Source organism: Ambystoma mexicanum, chromosome 2p (genome assembly GCF_040938575.1).
Source record: "Ambystoma mexicanum isolate Mex_15411 chromosome 2p, UKY_AmexF1_1, whole genome shotgun sequence".
Lineage (NCBI taxonomy): Eukaryota > Metazoa > Chordata > Amphibia > Caudata > Ambystomatidae > Ambystoma > Ambystoma mexicanum.
In genome coordinates, this window is record NC_090923.1 from 919,972,326 (window position 1) to 919,994,338 (window position 22,013).

At 43.4% G+C, this 22,013-nt stretch overlaps 1 protein-coding gene across 6 annotated transcripts in view; it reads left to right on the forward strand.

Moving 5' to 3' along the window:
• Nucleotides 1-22,013, forward strand: part of DMPK (DM1 protein kinase) — a 672,629-nt gene that overhangs the window by 512,488 nt on the left and 138,128 nt on the right. For all 6 annotated transcript variants that reach the window (XR_011302059.1, XM_069644639.1, XM_069644638.1 and 3 more), the window contains exons 9-10: nt 10,436-10,515; nt 15,236-15,341. Coding sequence is in view for 5 of the 6 variants with exons in the window: in XM_069644639.1 (XP_069500740.1) it covers nt 10,436-10,515; nt 15,236-15,341 (186 nt within the window). In the remaining variant the exon portion in view is untranslated. The remainder of the gene's footprint in view (nt 1-10,435; nt 10,516-15,235; nt 15,342-22,013) is intronic.

Consider the following 22,013-nt stretch of genomic DNA (forward strand, 5'->3'; position numbering starts at 1 on the left):
GAGACCAGCCCCTCCACTAATCTTACAATCCTGCAAAGTCCTCACCGTGAAACTCCCCCTAATCAATTCCCAGATCCTTAGCATCCATTTAATCTACAGACCACCTGGTCCACTTGGGACATTCGAGGAGGATATCTACACCTTATTATCCAATGACCTTAAAACTACCACCCAACTATTATTATTAGGCTACTTAAATCTAGGTTTCAATGACCCATCAGATAAGCACGCTACCATCATAGCTAACATCTTATCAGAATTAGGCCTCTACCAAAAAATCAACAAACCTACCCACAATAAAGGGAGAACTTTAGACTGGGTAACTGATTATAACTGCTCTGCTACTATCACCTACATCTCTCTGCAACTGTGGACAGACCATTTTCTGGTGTCCTTCACAGAAGCCACTACTAGGCCACTCCTGATGGTCTCACCCACCACCCCATCCTGCTTAACAAGGAACAAAAATAATATTAAAGTGGACAAAGTGATCCCGGCAATTCTTCTCACTCTCAACTCACTGGCTGACAACCTAGATCCAAGTACACTGATCCACGAGTATAATAAAATTATGCTTACCGCTCTTGACAAAATTGCTCCACTCAAACTCAGACCCAGCAAACCCAAATTTCATCTAAAGAAGTGGTTCACCCCCGAGCTAAAGGACCAACGACTCCTAAAAAGGAAGTGTGAAACCACTTGGAGACTGCTCCCGTCAGACTATATCAAAACCAAGTTAACCAAAATCTCTCCGCAATATAAAAATGAAATCTGCCTGGTGAAACGAAATTCATACAACAAACGTATCTCCAACGCCAATTCCAGTATGAGTGAATTATTCACCATACTAAAAGAGCTTGAGTCTCCTATCCCTACACCAAATATTTGTACTAAAAATAAAACATGGTGTTCAGACATTTAACAAGCACTATCCAATAAAGTAGCCACCCTCCAGAACAAAATAGCCCTAAAAAAGCTTCCCTCAACATGCCTGCTCAATTAAACTACCTTAACCCCCCCACTAGTGAAATACTACCTGACCGTCCCGCCAGATTTCACTTCACCAAAACTTCCATACTCGAGGGAGAAAAAGTCATTCTTTCACTTAAGCCTTCCATTTGCCAAGGCGACCTGTGCCCAGCTCAGATTATAAAAGATGCTGCAAGAGATCTTGCCCCTTTTATCTCTAAATTGATTAATGCCTCCTTTTCATCCGGCACCATCCCCACCAACCTGAAGCAATCCTGGGTATTCCCACTGTTAAAGAAACAAACCCTAGACCCTCTTATTCCCACCAACTACCGTCCCATCACGACGGTACCATTCTTGCTCAAAATACTCGACAAGGTTGCTTACACCCAGATCCAAAAATATTTGAACTCCATAAGCTTTTGGGAGCAAGACAATCTGGATTCCGCCCCCTACATGGGATGGAAACCATTCTCATCGATCTAAAAACTCAGGTCGATGAGTTAAGAGACAAAGGTAAAATAGCCCTCCTCCTACTGTTAGACGTCTCAGCCGCATTTGACCTTGTGGATCACAAGGTCTTATGTGGCAACCTCGACTCAGCAGCCCACTTTTCTACAGAGGCTATCAGAATAGAATCATTCTTGAGTGATAGAACTATGAGGGTCTTCCCCCCTCAGCAGTGGTTGACCCTGGCCCTATCACGTGTGGTGTCCCCCAAGGCTTTTGTGTCTCCCCTACATTATACAATATATTCACCAAGCCCCTGTTTGACGATCTGGACCTTCTGGGTATCACCTACACTAACTATTCAGATGGTACTCAGATTCTCCTCCCACTTTCTGGGGATAACAACAAGGATTTTGCACTGGTGAATAGAGTGTATCTCATCATCCAGGCATGGATGGCCACTCACGGTCTATGCCTGAATGATGACAAGATGGAGCTCATCATCCTGGGCACCCACCTCAACCTTAAGAAATTAGGCCAGGAATATTCATCATTCTCCATTGATGGGAATCTCATTAAGGTAGCCAAGGAACTAAAAACCCTTGGTTTCTATCTTGACTCCACCCTCTCCTTTGATAAACAAGTGAAATCAATGGCCTCCACCACTGCTTACACATGCAAGCTCATCAGGACTGGCAAACCCTTCCTATCGAACGACAGTTGCATGATCCTGGCCAGAGCACTAATACTTTCTAGGCTAGATTACTGCAATGCTCTTTACATCGGCGCCAACAAAGACATTATCCAGGGGATACAAATCCTCCAAAATAATGCATTAAGAGCCGCTCTATGTGTGAACAGAAAAGTACACATCTCTGCGGCCAGATGCCAAAATGACTGGCTCTCGACTCACAATAAAATCCTTCTAAAAACGGCATCCCTTGCCCACAAAACACTAGATAATGCTGCCCCCAGTTATCTCGTAGACAGACTACACAGAAGAATATCTATCAGGCCTATGAGGACCAGCAACGCCAATTGCCTTACTGTACCAAGATTCAGACTTACCACTGCTGGCGGTAGTAGCTTTCCAGTGAAAGCAGCCAAACTCTGGAACTCCTTGCCACACCCCCTTAGAGAAGATCACCTTACTTGAACTTTAGACGTAATTACATCAACCATATCAAATCCACTAATCCTTAGGACTGATTGTTGTATTATTTATACTTAAGATGTATCTGTATATTCCACAAAAACTTATCGTAATACCTATTTACTATGTCTATGTATCCTCCCTGTTAATAATCTGTTTATATGCCTCACCATGACCTTACCCTGTAATCTCTGTAAACTTTGCATTGTCTTGCTGCTGCGCCCTGATACCTTCGGGTCTGGCACGCATTAGAAATAAATAAACAAACAAACAAACAAACAAGGGTTAGCCCCCCCGAAATGTAGGTTTCGTTGCTCCCCTGAACGCAAGCACAGACAGCATTCACCATGCACACACACGCACACCCTGTGACCCAAACATTAAAGTGTGTAACCTTTCACCATACAGGCACACCAAAACAGCCACCCATACATTTAAGTGTGCACTCTTTCACCATTCAGGCACATCCATGCAGCCACCCATACATTTAAGTGTGCACACTTTCACCATACAGGAACACCCAGTCAGCCACCCATACATTTAAGTGTGCACCCTTTCACCATACAGACGCACTAAAAGAGCCACCCATACATTTAAGTGTGCACCCTTTCACCATACAGACACACCCAGGCAGCCACATACATTGAAGTGTGCACCCTTTCATCATACAGGCACACCTAGGCAGCCATCCATACAGTTAAGTGTGCACCCTTTCACCATACAGGCACACACACACACAGGCAGCCATCCATACATTTAGTCACCCTTACATTTAAGTGTGCACTCTTTCACCATGCATGCACACCCAGGCAGCCACCCATACATTTAGGTGTGCACCCTTTCACTATACACTCATACATGCACACCCAGCCAACCATATATTTAAGTGTACACCCTTTCACCATACACACACCCAACCACCTATACATTTAAGTGTGCACCCTTTCACCATACACTCACACAGGCACACCCAGGCAGCTACATCATAACACTGACAGGTTGAGGGAAATTGTGTAAGGAGTCTAAAGCAGACCCTCAAGTTAAGGGTTTAACCCTTGGATAACAAACAATAGAGCTTAGGACTGCAGAATACCGCTTTCTTATGGTAACGGGAAAAACTAGCTCCTGTCCTCAAACTTCAGCCAACATTCAAGAATAAATCCAGCATTACTACAGAGTGTCAAAAAATACATATTTTAATTTGCATTTATACAAAAATATACGTCACATTAGTCATGTAAAATAATTCACAAAATACTTAAAACAAGTGTAATCAAGAGGCTAGTGTGTAACTAGACAAAGAATTAACTGCAGTAATGTGTGCAAAACAACTTCAGAGTCAAAGCCCAAAAAGGGGCCTAGATGGTAAAGTGGCTTGTGTCGTGCATCATCACTTAAGTTAAATTTATCACTCTTCCACTTCTCCTCATTCATACCAGTCAATTACTCATATATTCATAATCATTCACACACATAAAAAATTCAAACAGTGGTTAAAAAGCCCACCCAGGCAGCTGCCCATACATCATGCACACACTCATTCATACACACTACGTTACATACACACACACATACATGCACGCACACATTTAAAGAAAATACATTTTCTTGCCTTTAATCCGTTGGTCCACAGAATGAGGCCTTGAGGTCACTGCAGCAGCCAGGAACGCCTATACTTAAAAAAAAATGGTTTCAAAACTATATCTATTCCGACCGTGGGCCGGGGCAGGCGTGCAATGATCAGTCCTGAGTGGGGGAAAGCCTGAATGGATTGGGTATATTCTAAAGGCACCTGCTGGTGTACATTTCTGCATTGTGAGTCATACTTAGCTCGGGGCTCCTCTGTTTTACAGTCCCTGTCGAGGTCCCACAGGGATAAGAGCCTGAGTCATTTGGTATAGGTGGCTTCCTACAGGGAAACAATGTGTGTCAACATTCGTGTCATAGCCTGTTATCTTCCAGTGTACGATGACATTCTTATTCAAGCCATTGGATTGTGTTTGCAGTCTGTGAATCCACTACGCCTCCTTGTATAGCAGTGCATTGTTAATATTTGTGTTGCTCTTTAATAGGTCCACCACCCACCATAATATTTCATCCAGACCATGCCGGAATTCTATAAAGTGTGGGACCATGGGTGTTGTGTGGAATTTACATCTGATTTTGGAGCGGTGTTCGACAATCTTTTTGTTCACAGGATGTGTGGTTTGCCCCATATATCGTAGCTTACATGGCACTCAATCCCATGTATCACTTTGCATGTTTTACAGTTCGAGAAGTGTCTGAGTGTCCATTCTTTTCCGGCTATGGTGAAAGAGTTTATTTTCTTTGTAAATCTGCATGCCGTGCAGTTGCCACACAGATAATGTCCAGCGATCGCTCTCAAGTCCCACAGGGAACTTCTTGTTTCCTTTTTGCCAATGTGTGCATGTGTTAGGTATTCTTTTACATTTTTGCATCTTTTTAAAGCCATTCTTGGTAGTGGTTCCCCTGGCATGCTTAGATGGACTAATGGCCAGAATTTTTTTATTATTGTTCTCATTCTGGCGGTGTCTGGACCGAAAGTTGTTACACGTGTTAAGTTGTCATCCTCACTGTTTCTGAACTTCGGGACCAGCAGGGTGTCTCTTGGAGTGCATGTTGCTCTCTTTTTGGCATTTCCAGTAGTTTTTTGTGGTAACCTCTTGTTCTTAGTTTTTCTTCTACTTCATCTGCATGGTGTTGGTATTCTGAGCAGTTTCTGCGGATTCTGAGGTACTGTCCATAAGGGAGGTTTCCCTTTTGATTTTTGGGGTGGTGACTTTCAAAATGTAATAGCATATTTCTGCCAGTACTCTTTTTGTAAAGGGTGCAGAGTAGTTTTCCTTCTTTGTTTATGAAGGTTAGGTCCGGGAAGTTGATGGAGCGTGGGCTGCTACACATAGTAAAGTATTTCTGGTATCCTGCTGTTCAACCAATCGTGGAATTCTTGCAATGTGTTGGAATCCCCCTGCCAGATGAAAATAATATCCTCTATATAGCGTTTCCATTTCATAATCCTGTGGTGGAAGGGATTAATATTTGCAAACACATACATTTCTTCATGTGCAGCCATATATATAATAGGTAAGTGCAGAGCAAATGCTGCTCCCATTGCTGCGCCGCAGGTTTGGAGGTAATATGTATCCTTGAATAAAATTAAGTTTCTAAGAACGAGCAATTGTCAAGAGTTCCACAATGAAGTTAACTGGGACTCTACCTTGGGTCATATGGTATGTTAAGTGGTTCCTGATGCATTCTTGTGCTGCTTCCTGAGGAATACTGGTATATAATGCTTTAATGACCATTGTCACCAGGAGGTATGCTGTAAATAACAATTATATGTTGATTCAAAGGAATAGAAATATATGAAACACAGCAACACATTAAAAGTATTGTTTTTTTTTAAGAATAAAATCCCAAAAGTGTGTCTCCCACGTTTGGAACATAGATATATTAAATAAAGCAACTATTGAACCTTGCACTCAGTTTTGGCCGAATACTTGACAAACTATTTGATATTCGCTGAAAGACTAAATATACTATTCGGGACACCCCCACTAAAAAAAGCAAGAACAGATGGCTTATTTTGAATGGATTATAGGGCCTGATTCATAGAGCGTTTTCCTATGAGATTGCACCATCATAAAACACTTCTGTGAATCAGGCTCTATGTTTGTGCCCACCAGAAATAATGGTTTTGCCCTTATTCAAGCTGATTCATGGAAAGTATGGAATCTACAGATATTGAAAAGGCGGGGGAACAAGGGTCAAACAGGATACTTACACTGGAGGGGTTGCCAGTGTCCTTTATTTCAGCTGTCTATTCCAAATACTGGCAGTTGTATTTTGCTGAAAATGGCTGGAGAGCTTTAGAGTGCGGATGCAGCTGAATATACGATCGTATTGGAGTTCCAGCTTTGGTGGCTACACATGTTGGGCTCTCTATTGAACTGATTGTGCGGCACATTAGATATTAAGGAAGAGATATTTATATATTTATTTGTGCTCTGGCACTGAATGAGTAGTTTCTAGGTTGCCCTGTTGCAACCATCCTAGATGCTGACATGTGCATGTCAACTGTTGGACATTAGATTTTGTTTGAGAGGTATTTGTAAATATGTTGCTGAAATGAACTAAAATGCAATCCTCCCGGATGCTCGAAAAAGGCCTATTCTGGGCGGGCGGTGTTTATGCAAATGAATGTGCACTTCCACAGGTTTTACTGCAATCCCCCCTGGTTCCTAGAAGGATTTAAATGTCTAGCTACTGGCCAAATCTCTCTTTATCTTGCAGCTGGTGAAGTACCCAGAACCTTCTTTTGAGTTTGAATAGGTTGTACTGCAATCCCACAGGCATGCAGTCATAGATTGGGAAAACGAATGGGAACCCTAATTTATTTGACCACACCTATTTCAATACTGAACTTGTTCAGTATTGAAATCCATCAGGTGTGGTCAAATAAATATGTATTTATATATAGTTGGTATGGAAAGGAAATTAAAAGTGGGGACAAAAAGGTGAAAAATAAAGGAAAAAGGGCATAAGGGATTGGAAGTGGAACGGACAAAAGTAGGGGCAACGGGGTATGGATGCTTCTCATAAAGATAAAACACATCTAAAATGTTGGCAATATAGAAATCTAAAAAAAGATTTCGATTTTCATTGAGTCATGAAAATTGGAAATTTGCATTTCTGATATACAACCAATCATGCCTTTTGTTATTATAAGGGTTTCTAAGGGACTGTGGAGGATGCAGCGCTGTGCAAAAGGGCAGGTTGTCCATGAAACAGCTGTTTTCTGGGTCCATCGACTGCCATCTCTTAGCCTAACTAGGCAACTGCAGCTCAGGGAAGTGGTTGTAATGGGTGGTTTCTATGCACATTTTTCACAGAGGAGCCCAGAGACCACCTAAGACGGGCGCTGTCTCCACAATGACCCAGAAATCCTCAAATGATTGTTGACAGTGCCCAATGGCTGCTGAGACAGCAGCCTCAAGACTGTATTGTCAGCATGAAACCGTCATACTGAAAGTCCCCCTAACCTGGAGGTGTGTTCAGGATCACCCACCTATCTGCACTATAGATTTGGCTCTTCATGGTTGAATGGCCACTCAGTGTTGTGTATTTAGGATCACCAGCGCTTACATAGTTTGCTGAAAGAGTCCCTACCGGCTCTGCAGAGCTGTGAGGTGGTTTTACTGTGGCATAAAGCGCTGTACAAGCAATAAGTGTCCCAAAGCCTTTGCATTGTACAGCTATGTAACGCACACAGCCTCCAGCATAGCTATCCGGACTTGTGCAGCGACCGCACTCTCAGACAATATATTATCAAATTATGACACTGCTCCCCACTCATTCTGAGTGCCATGCTTGCAACATAACCTAGAATGTACCCACAAATACATACCAGCCTGTCCTACCCGTTTGTTCTCCAAATACATCCCCCTTTCATACAGTCTATTCCAGCCTCGGGTCACATCTGGTCGCCCGTCTTAGCCGTCACAAATTACTATTCTATAGTTTTCCCTGTGAACAAATGTAAAAGGTAAACCCGGGTCAAAAAGCCACCATGATTCAAGTGGCTGGAGCACCCCTCGTGCCCATCAGGCAGCCAAACATTATATGTTATTATCTGCCTATTGCCTCTCTAATTTGCTTCATATAGCAATCCACGTGATGCAGAACACCAGAGAACATACTTTAATTTCTACAATAGCAATGTATGGTCCACCTTAAGGGATGCACACGCGCCCATGCTGCTACAAAACATTCCTGTTCCCCTTCTCCGTCGCCCCATCCCTATGTCTGTGGCCTTTCACCTGCTTTCCGATCCTCCAATCGTCTCCCTGCTCCTTTTACTCCAGAGTACGGGTCTGGATACCCTGGGCAGGGGCAAAGCTTTCTATAACATAGCATTTCGTTTTTGTATGTTTTGTTCTGTGTTTCATAGGGCGTCCCATAATATTGTTTGAATTTTTAATTCAAAATTGTTTTAAATCACGTATATGATAATCACTCGTGAGGCGATTTAAATTTTCTGTGTTTCATTTTGGATTAACAACAATATAATACATAATCAATATCAATTTTTGGGTCAGCTGTGTAATGTGGGTTGGCTGTGTAATGTGGGTCGGCTGTGTAATGTGGGTCGGCTGTGTAATGTGGGTTGGCTGTGTAATGTGGGTTGGCTGTGTAATGTTGGTCGGCTGTGTAATGTGGGTCGGCTGTGTAATGTGGGTTGGCTGTGTAGGTCATTGGTTTTGGGATTGGCACACTTGGATTGTGCGAATTGTGGGATAACTAGAGGGATTTCCATAGGTATCACTGCACTCTTGTTGTCGGTGAGCAGAGGTCTGGCAAGCACTTTGCATCTTCAGGCAACTGAAATAATGTGATTGCACAGTTGGGTAATGACCACATAATTAGGGACTTGCCTCTTAATCCATCATCTGACAGATCTATGAGTGGTCTAGCTCTGTGCTGATTCTCATCTACTACTCCTCCACTCACACCCTTCACTCCAGCGCATTACTCAATCTCTCTGTTCCCTGTACCCCTGGCACTGCCTCGCACTTCTGCTCTTTTGCCATACTTGTGTCACCTAACAGAACCTGGCTACCCCATATATAAAAAGTACTGCCTCTATCCCTGACTTCAGGTGTACCCTAAAACTCCATCTCCTGGTCCTGGAAAATAGCAATACCCCACCCGCTGCAGAATCCCACCTCCTCCACTACCGCTCTTTATACACTGCGCCATACTTTTGCCCCTTGTCTGTGCTGTCCCCAGTGCAGGTCCCCACTGTGATCCGCCACTGGTCCTATCCATGCTTCACTTAATCACTCGTGAGGCAAAATTCATTTTCTGTGTTGAGATCCTGCCACAAGCTGCTCAAGCCACCATTCCATTCTCATGTGCAGCATTTCTGTTTCAATCGTTCATCTTTCTTTCTTTAATAAATCCAAATGCGCCATTTTTTTATTTCAACGTTACATGCTTCGAGCCAGTGCCGGCCTTAGTGGTGGCAGCGCCCCAGGCAGTGAAAGAAATCTGGCGCTCCCTCCTGCGTGCCCCTGGTCAATGACGGGGGAGTGACACATTTTCTTTTACCTCCCCGCTCCCACACCTGAGCAGAGAGTTAACCACTGGAATAGGGTGGTGATGCAAAAGCCTCAGCGCCCTAGTCTAATGAAAACCGCCCGCTCCTGGACTGGTGCAGGGAGATATTCACCTCAATAGGGTGCTGATGTAAAAGCCCTGCCCTAAGTCCAGCCCTGATTCCAGCTAGGAAAATAGTTCAGAGGTCTCTGTGCAACTTGCAGTCGCAGGTTCAAATCCTTTCATGACTGACTCTGAGTTTCAACCTTTAGATGTCCAGAAATTGAGTGCCTTTCTGTTGGGCAGCGATAGCAATCTTATTCCAACATTTGCAAGTGGAGTGAAGCGTTCTGTAACATCACGTTGGTATTATAGTCGTCTCTAAAATAGGTTTTGGTATTTATGTAGGTATGGCAATGAGCGAACCTTTTTTGGAAGTCCAACCACTCAGACACTGCATCTACCCAGGCACATTAATTAATAGTTCTAGGCTGCTATTACCAGGGGCCTTGCTTTTAATTCAGTTGAATCCAACTCGGAAGCGATGGTTTAACCGATGCAGCGATAAAGGGTGTCCCAGGTATAGGGGTTACGGAGATGGGTCTTGGGTGAGAGTGAAGAATGGATGCGGGCTCGGGACACAGATATGCTCCGAGCCCACCTCGGGGCTGTATGTGCAATGATGAACAATTACAAGCCATGGTTGATGTGCCTTCCTGGCTGGTGTTTTCCTTTCTTCTCTAGGAGACCCTATCTGACGTCATCGACAGCTCTCCATTGGGCGTCCACCTGCCCTTCGTGGGCTACTCCTATACAGGGGCCAGGTAAGGAAATGGCTGCTTTCTTCAGCATATGTTTGGTCAAACGATGGGGTTTCAGATATAATAATAACAGAAGGTTTTCTGCGGTTTTCTTTCTAAGTTAGAAAGAACACTGCAGCATTTATTTTGCAATACTTTTTACAAAGAAGGACATTTAAAGCACTTACCAGCAGCAGCTTGTGCTAATCTCTGCTCTCTGGCAACAATGTAGCAAAAGCCACCTGCTGGTAGCTTTTGTGTATTACAGCTGGCTGGCTTTTGCTTCATTAGTGCCACAAGGGCAGAAATTAACACAAGCACAGGAGGCTCATCCATTCCACAAAATGGATGCCTCTTAGTGCTTTAAAATCTGTGACTTTGAGCCTCATTTGCTCAAAAGTTTACGTCGGAACTTTTTTAATGAATATTTGTTATATATATTTTTGATGATGGCCCATCTTTTGAGCCAAAACTATTTTTGATGGCACTATTCCTTTAAGCAACTACTTAATATTCACTTGGGGATGTCGGCCCCCAAAATGAAGCTCTTCCCTGTAGATTAAAACTATTCTTTGTAAATGCGAGGGTGGGTTTTTCATGGGGTGGTGATTTATTATTTTAGTTTTGTTATACACACATAGAGTGCAGAAGACTCTAAAAACCTAAGTGACTGATAATACAAAAAAACAAAAGCAGCTTTACACATATATTGTGAAAGCATAATATTGTTTTACGTTGCGACAGCTCCACGCTGGGCTGTTCAGTGTTAGATTCCTACTTTTTCTTTGTAAAAATGTCAAGTCTCTCCAGAATCATAACGTGTCAATTGCAATAGAGCAATAATCACCACTGCGGGCTTCATGAGCAGTTAACTATCCGGGGCCTTGATGCCAGGCCCTTGTGTAGTTAGCGGCCCATGAAGCCCACAGGGGTCCAAAGGGGTGGGGAGTGATGTGTTGCTATTAGCAACCTGGGTTTAAAAACCTGGGTGCTGATAGTATTTGTTTGAAAGAACGGTATCAGGTAATATTATCCCCATATATATGGTCGCCGTAAATAATATCGCCGGGAAAAGGTTGTGGCGATATTATATGGGTGACAATATATATGGGGACAGGGGCAAAAAAAAATTACAAAAAAGAAAGTTTGGGGGTTGCGGGGGTGTCCCCCGCATGTTCCCTGCAATAATGTCGCCACAAAAAACGGCCATTTTTCGGCAATATTTTTGCATGGCAAGATTTTTGTGGCAACATTATTACATGGAACCGAAAGAACGGGTTGCACGCTCACCCAACATGGCCATCTTGGAAATGGAAGCGGGACTCCGAGGGGAGCCCCTTTTCCATTTCCTTGGCAGTCCAGGAGCATCTCAGGAGCAGCGCAGTGGCACCACAAAAACAACAGGTACTTGGGAGTGGGAGCGGACAGGAGGCATAAAGGGTGGGGGAGGGGATCAGTGGAAAGCAGGTGGGAAGATGGCAAGCAGGTGTGATCAGAATGCAGTTTGCTCCAAAGCTAGACCAAGATCGTTGGTTTCAGCCCAGACTTGGAGAAACTTGATTTGCTGCTGCATCTGCCTCAGGCGCTAATCAAGATTAGAAATGGTTCTTATTTAGCTGGAATCCAATGAAAGGCAGCAGCATGAAAAGCCATTCCATCCACTTTGCATGAGAGACACAAAACATCAGCACTTTCAAAAGGCTCCTGGGAGTCTGTTCCACCATTACAAATACTCTTACCTTTGAGAATTACACCTTTGCAGCTAAAAACAAAAAGACGAAACTTTCATAATGCAACCCTTCTGAATGCCCCAAAAAGCACCAAGACCCAAACCATACATTGCTCCTTCCTATTTATAGATGGAGATAGTTAAATTAGCCGGTACGGCAGCTCACATGTTGAGCGCTTGCTGCTATCTGTGTGTAACATGAAGGACACAGGCTCGAATCTTAGCAGGGCCGGCTCAACCTTTCGTCCTTCTGAGGTTGATAAATGAGTAGTTGCATCTTTGAAAGGATGATGATTCTAATTAAAAATGTTTTCTGTACAGCGCTTGTGGCAAAAGCCCTGTATGAATAACACCTTATTATGTTATGCACTTCTTGATATTAACCGGTGCAGAAGCAGCAACACCTGTTTCCCTAGCTGCACTGCACTGGTGTAGTCAACACAACTCAAAAGAACTCCCTCTCATCCACACAGACCAGCAGCACGTGGAGGGACGTAATTTCACCAAAAGGCCAAGGGTAGCGGAAGTGACATCACACTACCCTTGACCTCTGATCCCACCCCAAAGTGATATCACGGGAAGTGATGGAACACGACCTTTCACCCCTTGACAAAACAGGAAGTGGCATCACATAGCATTGTTGCTAGGCACACTACGAAAAAAATATGGTTACATATCACTATAATGTGATGTACATTTCATACAAGAATGGATCGCCATATGTATCCTTAAGATCAGTGTGTATAGGCCCATATTGCCAAATTACTGTGAATGCAAGCAGATGTCCATAACCAAATGATAATGATGTGCTATTATATAGCACTTACGCTTAAGCGCTTTATATAGAACAAATATACATACAATATCACCCAACCTGTGTTGGTACTCATTTATCGACCTCAGAAGGATGAAAGGCTGAGTTGAGGTGTTTAAGAACAGACTAAATCAGTGACTCACCCCCTTAAGTGTGCCTGAAATAAACCTTTAATGAGTCTGGCAATTATTGTGTAGAATTCCAGAAAGACACATTATTTGGTTTTCCCATTCTTTCTTATTTAGGATCACTGCTGACATTGTTAGACTTGTGGAACCCCTGTTCTTTAAAAAAAAATGTTTTAATGAGGCCTGAACAAGAAAGCCAGCCACTCCAGAAGCAAAGAGCCACATGGCGGTGGCAACAGCCCGGGATTAGCATTCAAAAAAAGGGGAAAAAAGTGTGTTCTTTTTTAAAAAAAAATTTTTTTTAGGGGTAGCAAGGGAGACCTCAGGCGTCGCAGTTGCGACCCCTGGCAACCCCTAAATGACGTCCCTGTGCACTTGCCCCATGCGCTGGCAGGGTGACTTAAGACAGTGGCCCTGATTCACAGAGCGTTTTCCAAGGGGGCTTTGCCATTATCAAACGCTTCTATGAATTAGGCCCATTAATGTGAAGATACTGAGTAAGGCAAACTAAATAGCGAGCCACACGCAAATAAACCTCATGGACGCCTAGTACAATTTGTTCGTGTGTTTCCCAGGCAAACTGGAGACACCAGTGAGCAGGAGCCAAATCAGGAGGGTTTCCCTGGAGAGGACTCGATTGTATATCAGGCAGAGACATGTTTAGCATGAATCTTACATGCGAATCTCATTTTTCTTTGAATCTCAAAAACATTTATGGGTACACAGTGTTATAGGCTGTAGGTAAACTTCTAGTGTTTTGCTTTACATTATTATATAGTGGAATATAGGTAAGCTAAAAATGAATGGCTCTGCTGGGTTTTCTGGCTGAATTTGGAGGGGCTGTACTTGTTTGAGCATAGGCTAATAGTAATCCTCTATCTTTTTTCCATTTGTATGCATTGTCTTGCTAATTTAAGAGAATGAATTCACTGAGGAACTACAGAAAGCAGCTCTAATAATCCTGCATCTAAATCAGCATTAATCACCCCCTCCCCCACAGGCTTCACTTGCCGGTAGCACCCTGGGGACCAAGTTATAGCCTGCGTGGGGAAGGGGATTGTAGCAGACATAGCTTAAAAAAGGGTACTGTTTGTAATGTATTTGTTTCAAAGAACGGTTCACAGTGAGCATGCACCGTGTTCTTTGAAACAAAGACTCACCCAAAATGGCCGCCAAGCAAATGAAGGCGGAGTTCCAATGCGGAGCCCCTCTTCCATTTCAGTGGTGCACTAGGAGCATCTGAGGAGCGTGTGATGGTGGAGCAAAATTGAAAAGTAAGTGGGAGGGGGAGCAGGCGGGAGGCAGTGAGGGTAGGGGGTCGGAAAAGATACAGAGGGGAGTGGGTGGGATTTTGGCAGGCTGGTGTCAGCAGTGCGCTGCTTGCTCCGAACCCGGGCTAAGATCGTTACATTCAGCCTGGGTTTGGAGTAAACTGACTGGCTGCTGCACCTGCCCCGGGTGCTAATTACACCACACTAATTAAAACTCAAGCCATTCTGACCCCGATCACAGTAATTGAAATGCAGAGTATACTCCCAAATGGAAAACACTGAGGGTAGCCCCCAAGTGCACTCCCTATTATAACTTTCTAAGGCACAACCCCTGAAGAAAACAATACTTTGTAATTAAGTACTCCTGAACACAGCCCTCCAGCTTGGTTTCTACACACTAAAGTCCGCATAATTCCCATAATACCATTTTTGATTGATGTAGATTTAGATTTGTCCTGATGAAAGCCTGTCCCTGTTGCACTGTATCTCGCTGCTGAAACATTATTAACAAGTAGCTTCTTACTCTGTGGCCAAGGAACATCAAATCTTACATTCCTTGTGTTTGTAAGTCACTTTCTTGAGATGCAGGTCAGGGCCTAAGAATTGGTATTTTCCTGGGCCTAAGCACAGCCACGTGGCACACTTCTCGCTGGCCTTTTACAGGAACTGGCATGGGCCCATAGGGCATTTTCTTCTTTAGGATGCCAGCAGGATTTCTAAATATTCCTTTTTTTGTGTGCGGTGTGTGGGGAATATAAAGGCAGTGGGAAAGGGTAAACTGAGGGCTGTTCTTTTATGTCAGACGCAGTGAAGGACGAGAGGAGAGGACAGCAGACATCAGCCTGGAGATGGACTGTGATCGCAGGACCCCAACTCCGGACCCTCTCAGGACGCCTGGAGAAGCTCAGGTAGGACCAAGGGAAAAAGTAGGCCTACATATGCTACCATTTAAATAAATATCGCTATTACACATTTTTTGTGCTACTTTTTTAAACTGGAGATATTGAGCAAAAATGTTTTCATAGTTTGTCATTTACATAGTGGATTTTCACTATTACTGTTATCTAGGTGCTGTAAAAAGAATGATCGACAAGTAATAGTAGAGCACCCAAATTAAATGGTTGGATATCATTAATCAGCAAAGGTTTCAGCTTCTTTCTAAACTTATAAAGAATGGAGCAGTTGCGAACATTTGAAGGTAATTGTATTGCGTTGTATTATTTGTATTTATAAAGCACCTACGGCCGAAGCTAAATGAGTCCCAAAGACGTTTGGCATTGGCCGAAAAAGATTGGCCACCAATATCGACATATGGGAATGAGGGAATAGCAGGTAGGGTTCCACCAGAGGATCTTAGAGAGCAGCCAGAAATATAACAACACTATCCTGATCCCAGAAAGAGGGGACCTCTGCTCAGGAGTGAAAAGTGGCAGCATTTTGTTTCTGTTTAGGAAATTGACTTCTCGGGGATCCTTAAATATTTGACATTATAGTTGTCAAGATGACTGGAGATGTTGAAGATGACATGAATGAAGCACACATGATATCTGGGGAGATTACACTCGTGCTGCATCCAATTTAATACACCCGATTTCTTTACAAATGGACCAGATTCGAGGCACAGGTCCAAACAGGCGGACTAAAAAGCATAGTACTGAAGATCTAGATTGGCAACAGGGAGGAGGATGTATGTCATGTAACCATTAACCTCCGGTTTAAACCTGTAAGCACATGCATCGACAGCAGCAAGCACGCTTTGACATTACATGAATTCCAAGCTCTATTGACTTCTGAATGACGACACATCTGGGGGTGTCATTGGCACACATATAGAACTGCAGGCTGAATGAATCCACAAGTTGAACCAAGGGCATGTCTGAACCCCAACCAAGCTTCATCAACCCCCCATCAGCTGCCTAAATAAGATCATATATGACCAGGATAGGTGCAGTGGCCAGGCCACTCGAAAACCTGCCTGATTCTAGTGCACAAATATGGAATTTTCAATGTGGGTTGAAGACAATTCGCAAGAACTGTTTCTAAAATTATTCATAGTGGATCTGTGAAATCCGTCGAAAATTCTTCATTTCTCTAGAACTTCAAATAGGACTTTTCAACAAGAGGATTACAGTTTTCCTTTTTCAAATCATTCATAAAACGCCAAGAATTTGGTGAGCCATTAAATGTGCTGTCAAATCTGCGACAATATAATGTGGAATTGCTTTGAGGATTTGGGCTGGATGTAGACAGTGACGTCATTTCACCAACATCTCAGGGGTAGCAGAAGTGACATCACATGACCCTTGACCTATCACAGGAAGTGATGTTATGTGACCGCACCTGAAGTGACATCACAGGAAGCAATGGAACACAACCTTTCACCACTTGACAAAACTGGAAGTTGTATCACATAGCATTGCTCCTAAGTACACTACGAAAAGTATGGTTAAGATATCACTGTAATGTGATATATACATTTCATACAAGAATGGATCACAGTATGCATTGGTAATATCAGTGTGTATAGGCCCATATTACCAAATTACTGTGAATGCAAGCAGACGTCCAAGGCCAAACGATAATGATGTGTTATTATATAGCACTTACGAATAAGCACTTTATATAGAACAAATATACATACAATATCAAGCACCCTGTGTTGGTACTCATTTATCAACCTCAGAAGAATGAAAGACTGAGTTGGCCTTGCCATGATTCGAACCAGCACTCCGCAGATCACATACACATTGCAGCAACGAGCATGCAACCCACTGAGCTATCCTACCAGCTATAGGCCCGCACTACATCCAAGATCCAACTCTCTCTTCCGAAATACCTTTGCTGAGCGTGTGGAATAACACACTGGAAGCTTTATAACAAATTATTTACTTCAAAGGATAGGCGGGTATCCGCAAAAGAGAGGTCCATTGTACAGAGGACCAGCAGGACATTTCCAGGACATTTCCAGTGTTCCCTGTATGCCAGTACACCACAGGCAGGGCCGCGGGGTGAGATTTTGTGCAACGCTAAAAATCTCCTTTGAGGCATTAAGAGTGGGGTTGATTTTTGTATGAAAAATAGGCTTTCTTGGGATTGCAAGCTGAAGTTTATAACCATGCAATGCAGCAAGATAAGTATATTTACTGGCACTTGTTGGTTTTCTTAGAAAATAAAGGTAATTAAATTAGATTTTCTGCAGTATGGTTACCCAAGGTGCTCAGTTGTTTGTTATTAAATGGGGCAAGCACAGATTCCATTGCACATTCAGCATCTGACAACGTTATGGGGTCGCCCAGAGCAGAAGCAAGAAAAGAAGGGGTTGGGACTTGCCAGGACCAGTGTAATGATTTGGACCAGGGGATTTTAGACAAGCTAAGACTCTTATGTGGAGAAACATTTAATATTTGAATATGATGATTTTTTAAATTTCTTTTATGGATTTGCATGTTTTAAACTTGTATTTATTTAAATTGGGTTGAATGAATGTTGAATTTTTGTAACATGTGGAAAGTTCTTTGAACTAATAAACCATTATACATAAAATAATTTAAAAAATTGGATCATCAGACCAACCAAGGAGGGACACTTGGAAGATATAAAGACCCAAGTAGTATCACTCAAAATTCTGATCAAAGATGTGATCTTGAGAGTGAATGAAAGAGGAAATTAAGGAGGAGCAACCAACGGCAGACAAATCATCTTCACAAAATTTGGCAGGCACTGTAATTCTTGGGCTCCAATTTTCAATTTATTCTTGTACTCTTATGTTTGTTAGTTTATTATCCCCCGACACGTGTTTCCCCATTGATCACAATGGTTCTTCAGGAGGGTTATTATATTGAAACATTTGTTTTTAAGTCTCTCGATGTCAATGCTTGTATCCCAATTATCTTTATAGAGTTTCACTTGGTGTGCTTGATAATTTTGCACTCTCATTCAATGTTTCCACAATCTTACAATTTTTGGCACTTTTAGTTTCCTTTTAAGTACCTTGTTACGCTTTTAAGTACGAGAACTGGTTCCTTTCAGACAAGCGTATTATGAATAGCTAAGTACGGACCATACATTGAAATCACCCAACACTATAGGATTATCTTAATTACTAAGAATCTGACTTCAGCTGGTCAAGCTGTTGGAGACTTGGGGATACAGCAAGCAAGAACAATATTTAAAGCAGTGCAATCAGGGAGATTACACAAAATCTCAACAGCTTGCATGGACTTTAAAACATGCAGATCAATTTTACACATCAGAATATTGGCATGAGATGCCACAGCGACACTGCTGTCTCATGATTTCCAGTTAGTCATAAGAATTATTTCGACAGAACTAAATTAGAAATAATTTATTTTATTTATTTATCTTTTTATTTGTTACACGCCCAGACCCACAGGTGTCACGGCGTGGTTAAAAGACAGCTTAGCAATTAGTAAAATTCAAAACATTACATTCGTTCCATTACATGATATAAATTACAAAATATTCACAACATTATACAATAGCCTAAGTATTCACAGCAGTATAAGATGGACGGGGTCCTATCTTTGGGTGCTAATATTGGTTGAATAACCAGGTTTTTAACTGTTTCTTAAAGATCGTGAAGGAAGATGCTTTTTTAATGTGGATGGGTAGGGTGTTCCAGTGTTTAGGGGCTAAAGTGGTGAAGCTGCTGCCCCCTGCTCTTGTGTTTTTGAATCGGGGGGGGGGGGGTCCAGGAGGAGTTTGTCATTGGATCTAAGTAGTCTCATGTCGGATTTGGGATGCAGAGTGTTATTGAGGTAGATAGGTCCTTTTTTGGTAAGGCATTTGTGGGTGATGCATAATGTTTTGAAGATAATTCGAGCTTTGATGGGGAGCCAGTGGGCATTTTTCCTAATCTTGGATATGTGGTCTGATTTTTTTATGCCTAGAGCGGCCCTCAGGACTTTATTTTGCAAAAGTTGCATTTTGGCTAGGTTGGTGTTAGAGGTGCCAGGTAGTAATACATTACAGTAATCCAATTTCGATAGGACCAGTGCTCTGGCTAGGGTGAGGCAATTTGCTGGGGTCAGAAATTGTCTGCTGAGCGCAATTAATTTAGAGGTGTAGGCCGTGGATGAGGAAAGTACATTGATCTGTTTAGTCATGGTCAGGCTGGCATCGATGTACACGCCCAATGTTTTTACTTGCTTTAACACTGGAATATTGGTACCGTCAATATTGATGATTGAATATTCTGGCTGAAGGGTTGCTATTTTGGCTGGAGATCCTACGATGAGGACTTCTGTCTTCTCATCGTTAAGACATAGGCTGTTTAATGCCATCCAGTTTTGTATGATGACGTAGATTTTATTGATTGTTAGTGTGTCCTGGTCATAGTTGCCTGTCAGTGGTATAAGGATCTGGGTGTCATCCGCAAAGTTTGTGTATATGACACCCATTTCGTCAAGTGCAGAGAACAGGAGCTTGGTATATGCATTGTACAGCATGGGAGAAAGGCAAGAGCCTTGGGGTACTCCTATGGGGACTGGGATGGGGTTGGCTGCTTCTTTGCCTATGGACACTCTGGAGGTGCGGTCGGTTAAGAAGGATTTCACCCAAGCAGTGGCTGCCCTGGAGAAGTTAAACTCGCGGGTAAGTGAGTTGCAGAGTTTGTCGTGGTCCACCAGGTCGAACGCGGCTGAGAGGTCCAACAGCAGAAGAATGCAAAGTTTCCCTGAATCTCTGATGGCATCCATCTGGATTTTGAGGTCCAAGAGAGCTGTTTCAGTGCTGTGGTTAGGCCTGAAACCTGATTGTCTGGTGCCGAGGAGCTGATGGGATTCTAAATTGGTTAGGTTAGGTTGAGTAGTTAAGCAAGGATTTGCTTAGGCAAAGTGCTCACAAGTCTGTTCTGACCCATTGTTGCAAGTACTATTTAGCATGTGAAGCACCCTCTCACATGTCAATTCTGGGATCTACACAGAGCAGTGCCAAAGCAGGACAATCCTTATTTGGAGGATTATGTGCCAGGGTAGATCTGGCATCCACACACAGCTCGGCCTGAACCCTCCTCAAGGTAGTGCTGGGATTGAGACCTTTCCTAGTGCACCCCTCTCCTCTTCTCTGGACCCTAATCTTGAACACCTATTCAAATGGATACCCTTCCCGGCCCTGCAGTATCCTCTGTCAGTGATGTGCTGTGATCAGTGTCTGCCTGAGAGTACATCAGACCTCATTTAATGCACCCCGCTTCTGAACTCAGTGTGCATGGTGTGAGAAACCTGAAGCTATTCTCACATCTACTTCCCAGGGATCTTCTGTTCAGGTGTCCAGGGAAGGGCCATCGCTTTTGGATCTCGAACCTGGGGGTGAACCAGCGAGGGAGGATTACCTGGGTAAAGGTTCCTTGGCAATTGGGGAGAGGGTGCCTGAAGGTGAGACATGGTATCCCTCTTCCCTAAGACTGGCCTACCCTACCCTCCCTCAGTCTTCATGGGATATTGCCAATCTTATCCCATTTCTCCCTGTAGTTTCCCACAAATACTGAGAAGGGGAAGAGGCAGCTAAGAGTAGTGCACACTTCCTATTGCAAACAACACTGAAGTACTGGGATGAAGAAGCGCGGCCTGGAGGTATCGAGCACTGAAGGTCAGGCATGTCACACTAACAGGCTTATACATGGTCAGGCTATTGAGTCTAACCACTTTCACCTACAGCCTGTTGATAATGGTAGAATGTAAAAGGTGGAGCCCAAAATCATACATTGAGGGAGAGAGAGGAGAGAATCCAGCCTGTTGGGACAAGAACACGAAGTCGAGATGCCGGCAACGATCCCGGAGACCTGCAAGAGGCACTTTGCAGGACCAGGAGCCCTCATATTGGAAGGCGGGCAGCAGGCGCTGCGGTATAGCAGAGGAATGAGAAAAGCCATCCGCGCCCAAGCCTGGTGACAGCTGGAGCTGTGCAAGCCACCGGGACCAGAGGGGATGCAAACCATGTGTGGAGCAGAGCAGAGAGGCTGGTGTGTTTGCATGTGTGGAGACATGTCTGGTGAACTGGTGGCCTCTTTCCTATTCGGGGAGAGCCCCTTCAAGGAGCTGCGAAGAACCGGTAAGTATCAGAAGACACTGGGGAGACCAGAGCGCTCCGAAGCGACCGCAGATAAGTAATGGTCCATGAGCACAAGTAAATGCTACATCTATTGAATACTGAACTGAAAGAATGCTGCTATTCCAGTAAACTACAATGTGCTGAATGGTAAATGAACACTAAGTCAAATAGACATATCAAGTAGCACACTGCCAGTAAAATGAAGTGTGAACAGAACTAAAGACATGTGAAGGATTGAAGAGTTGTTTTGAGTATTACAAGTGCAAAGATAAGAAAGGCTGTCAATTATAAGTGCAAACATGAGAAAGAGTCACAAGTATATGACAAGCCAAGAACTGGTATTAAAGAGTATTACAAGGAATACAAGTTTGGAAAGTGAAGGCCCAAGGCAGAAGAGCCTATGAGGGGCCCAACAGCTTTGGGGAGACTTATAGTTGCGTGGCCTGTGAAGGTTGGACCGTGCAGTCTCACAACTGCGCCTAGATCAGAAAGTCTCCGATTGTGAAAGT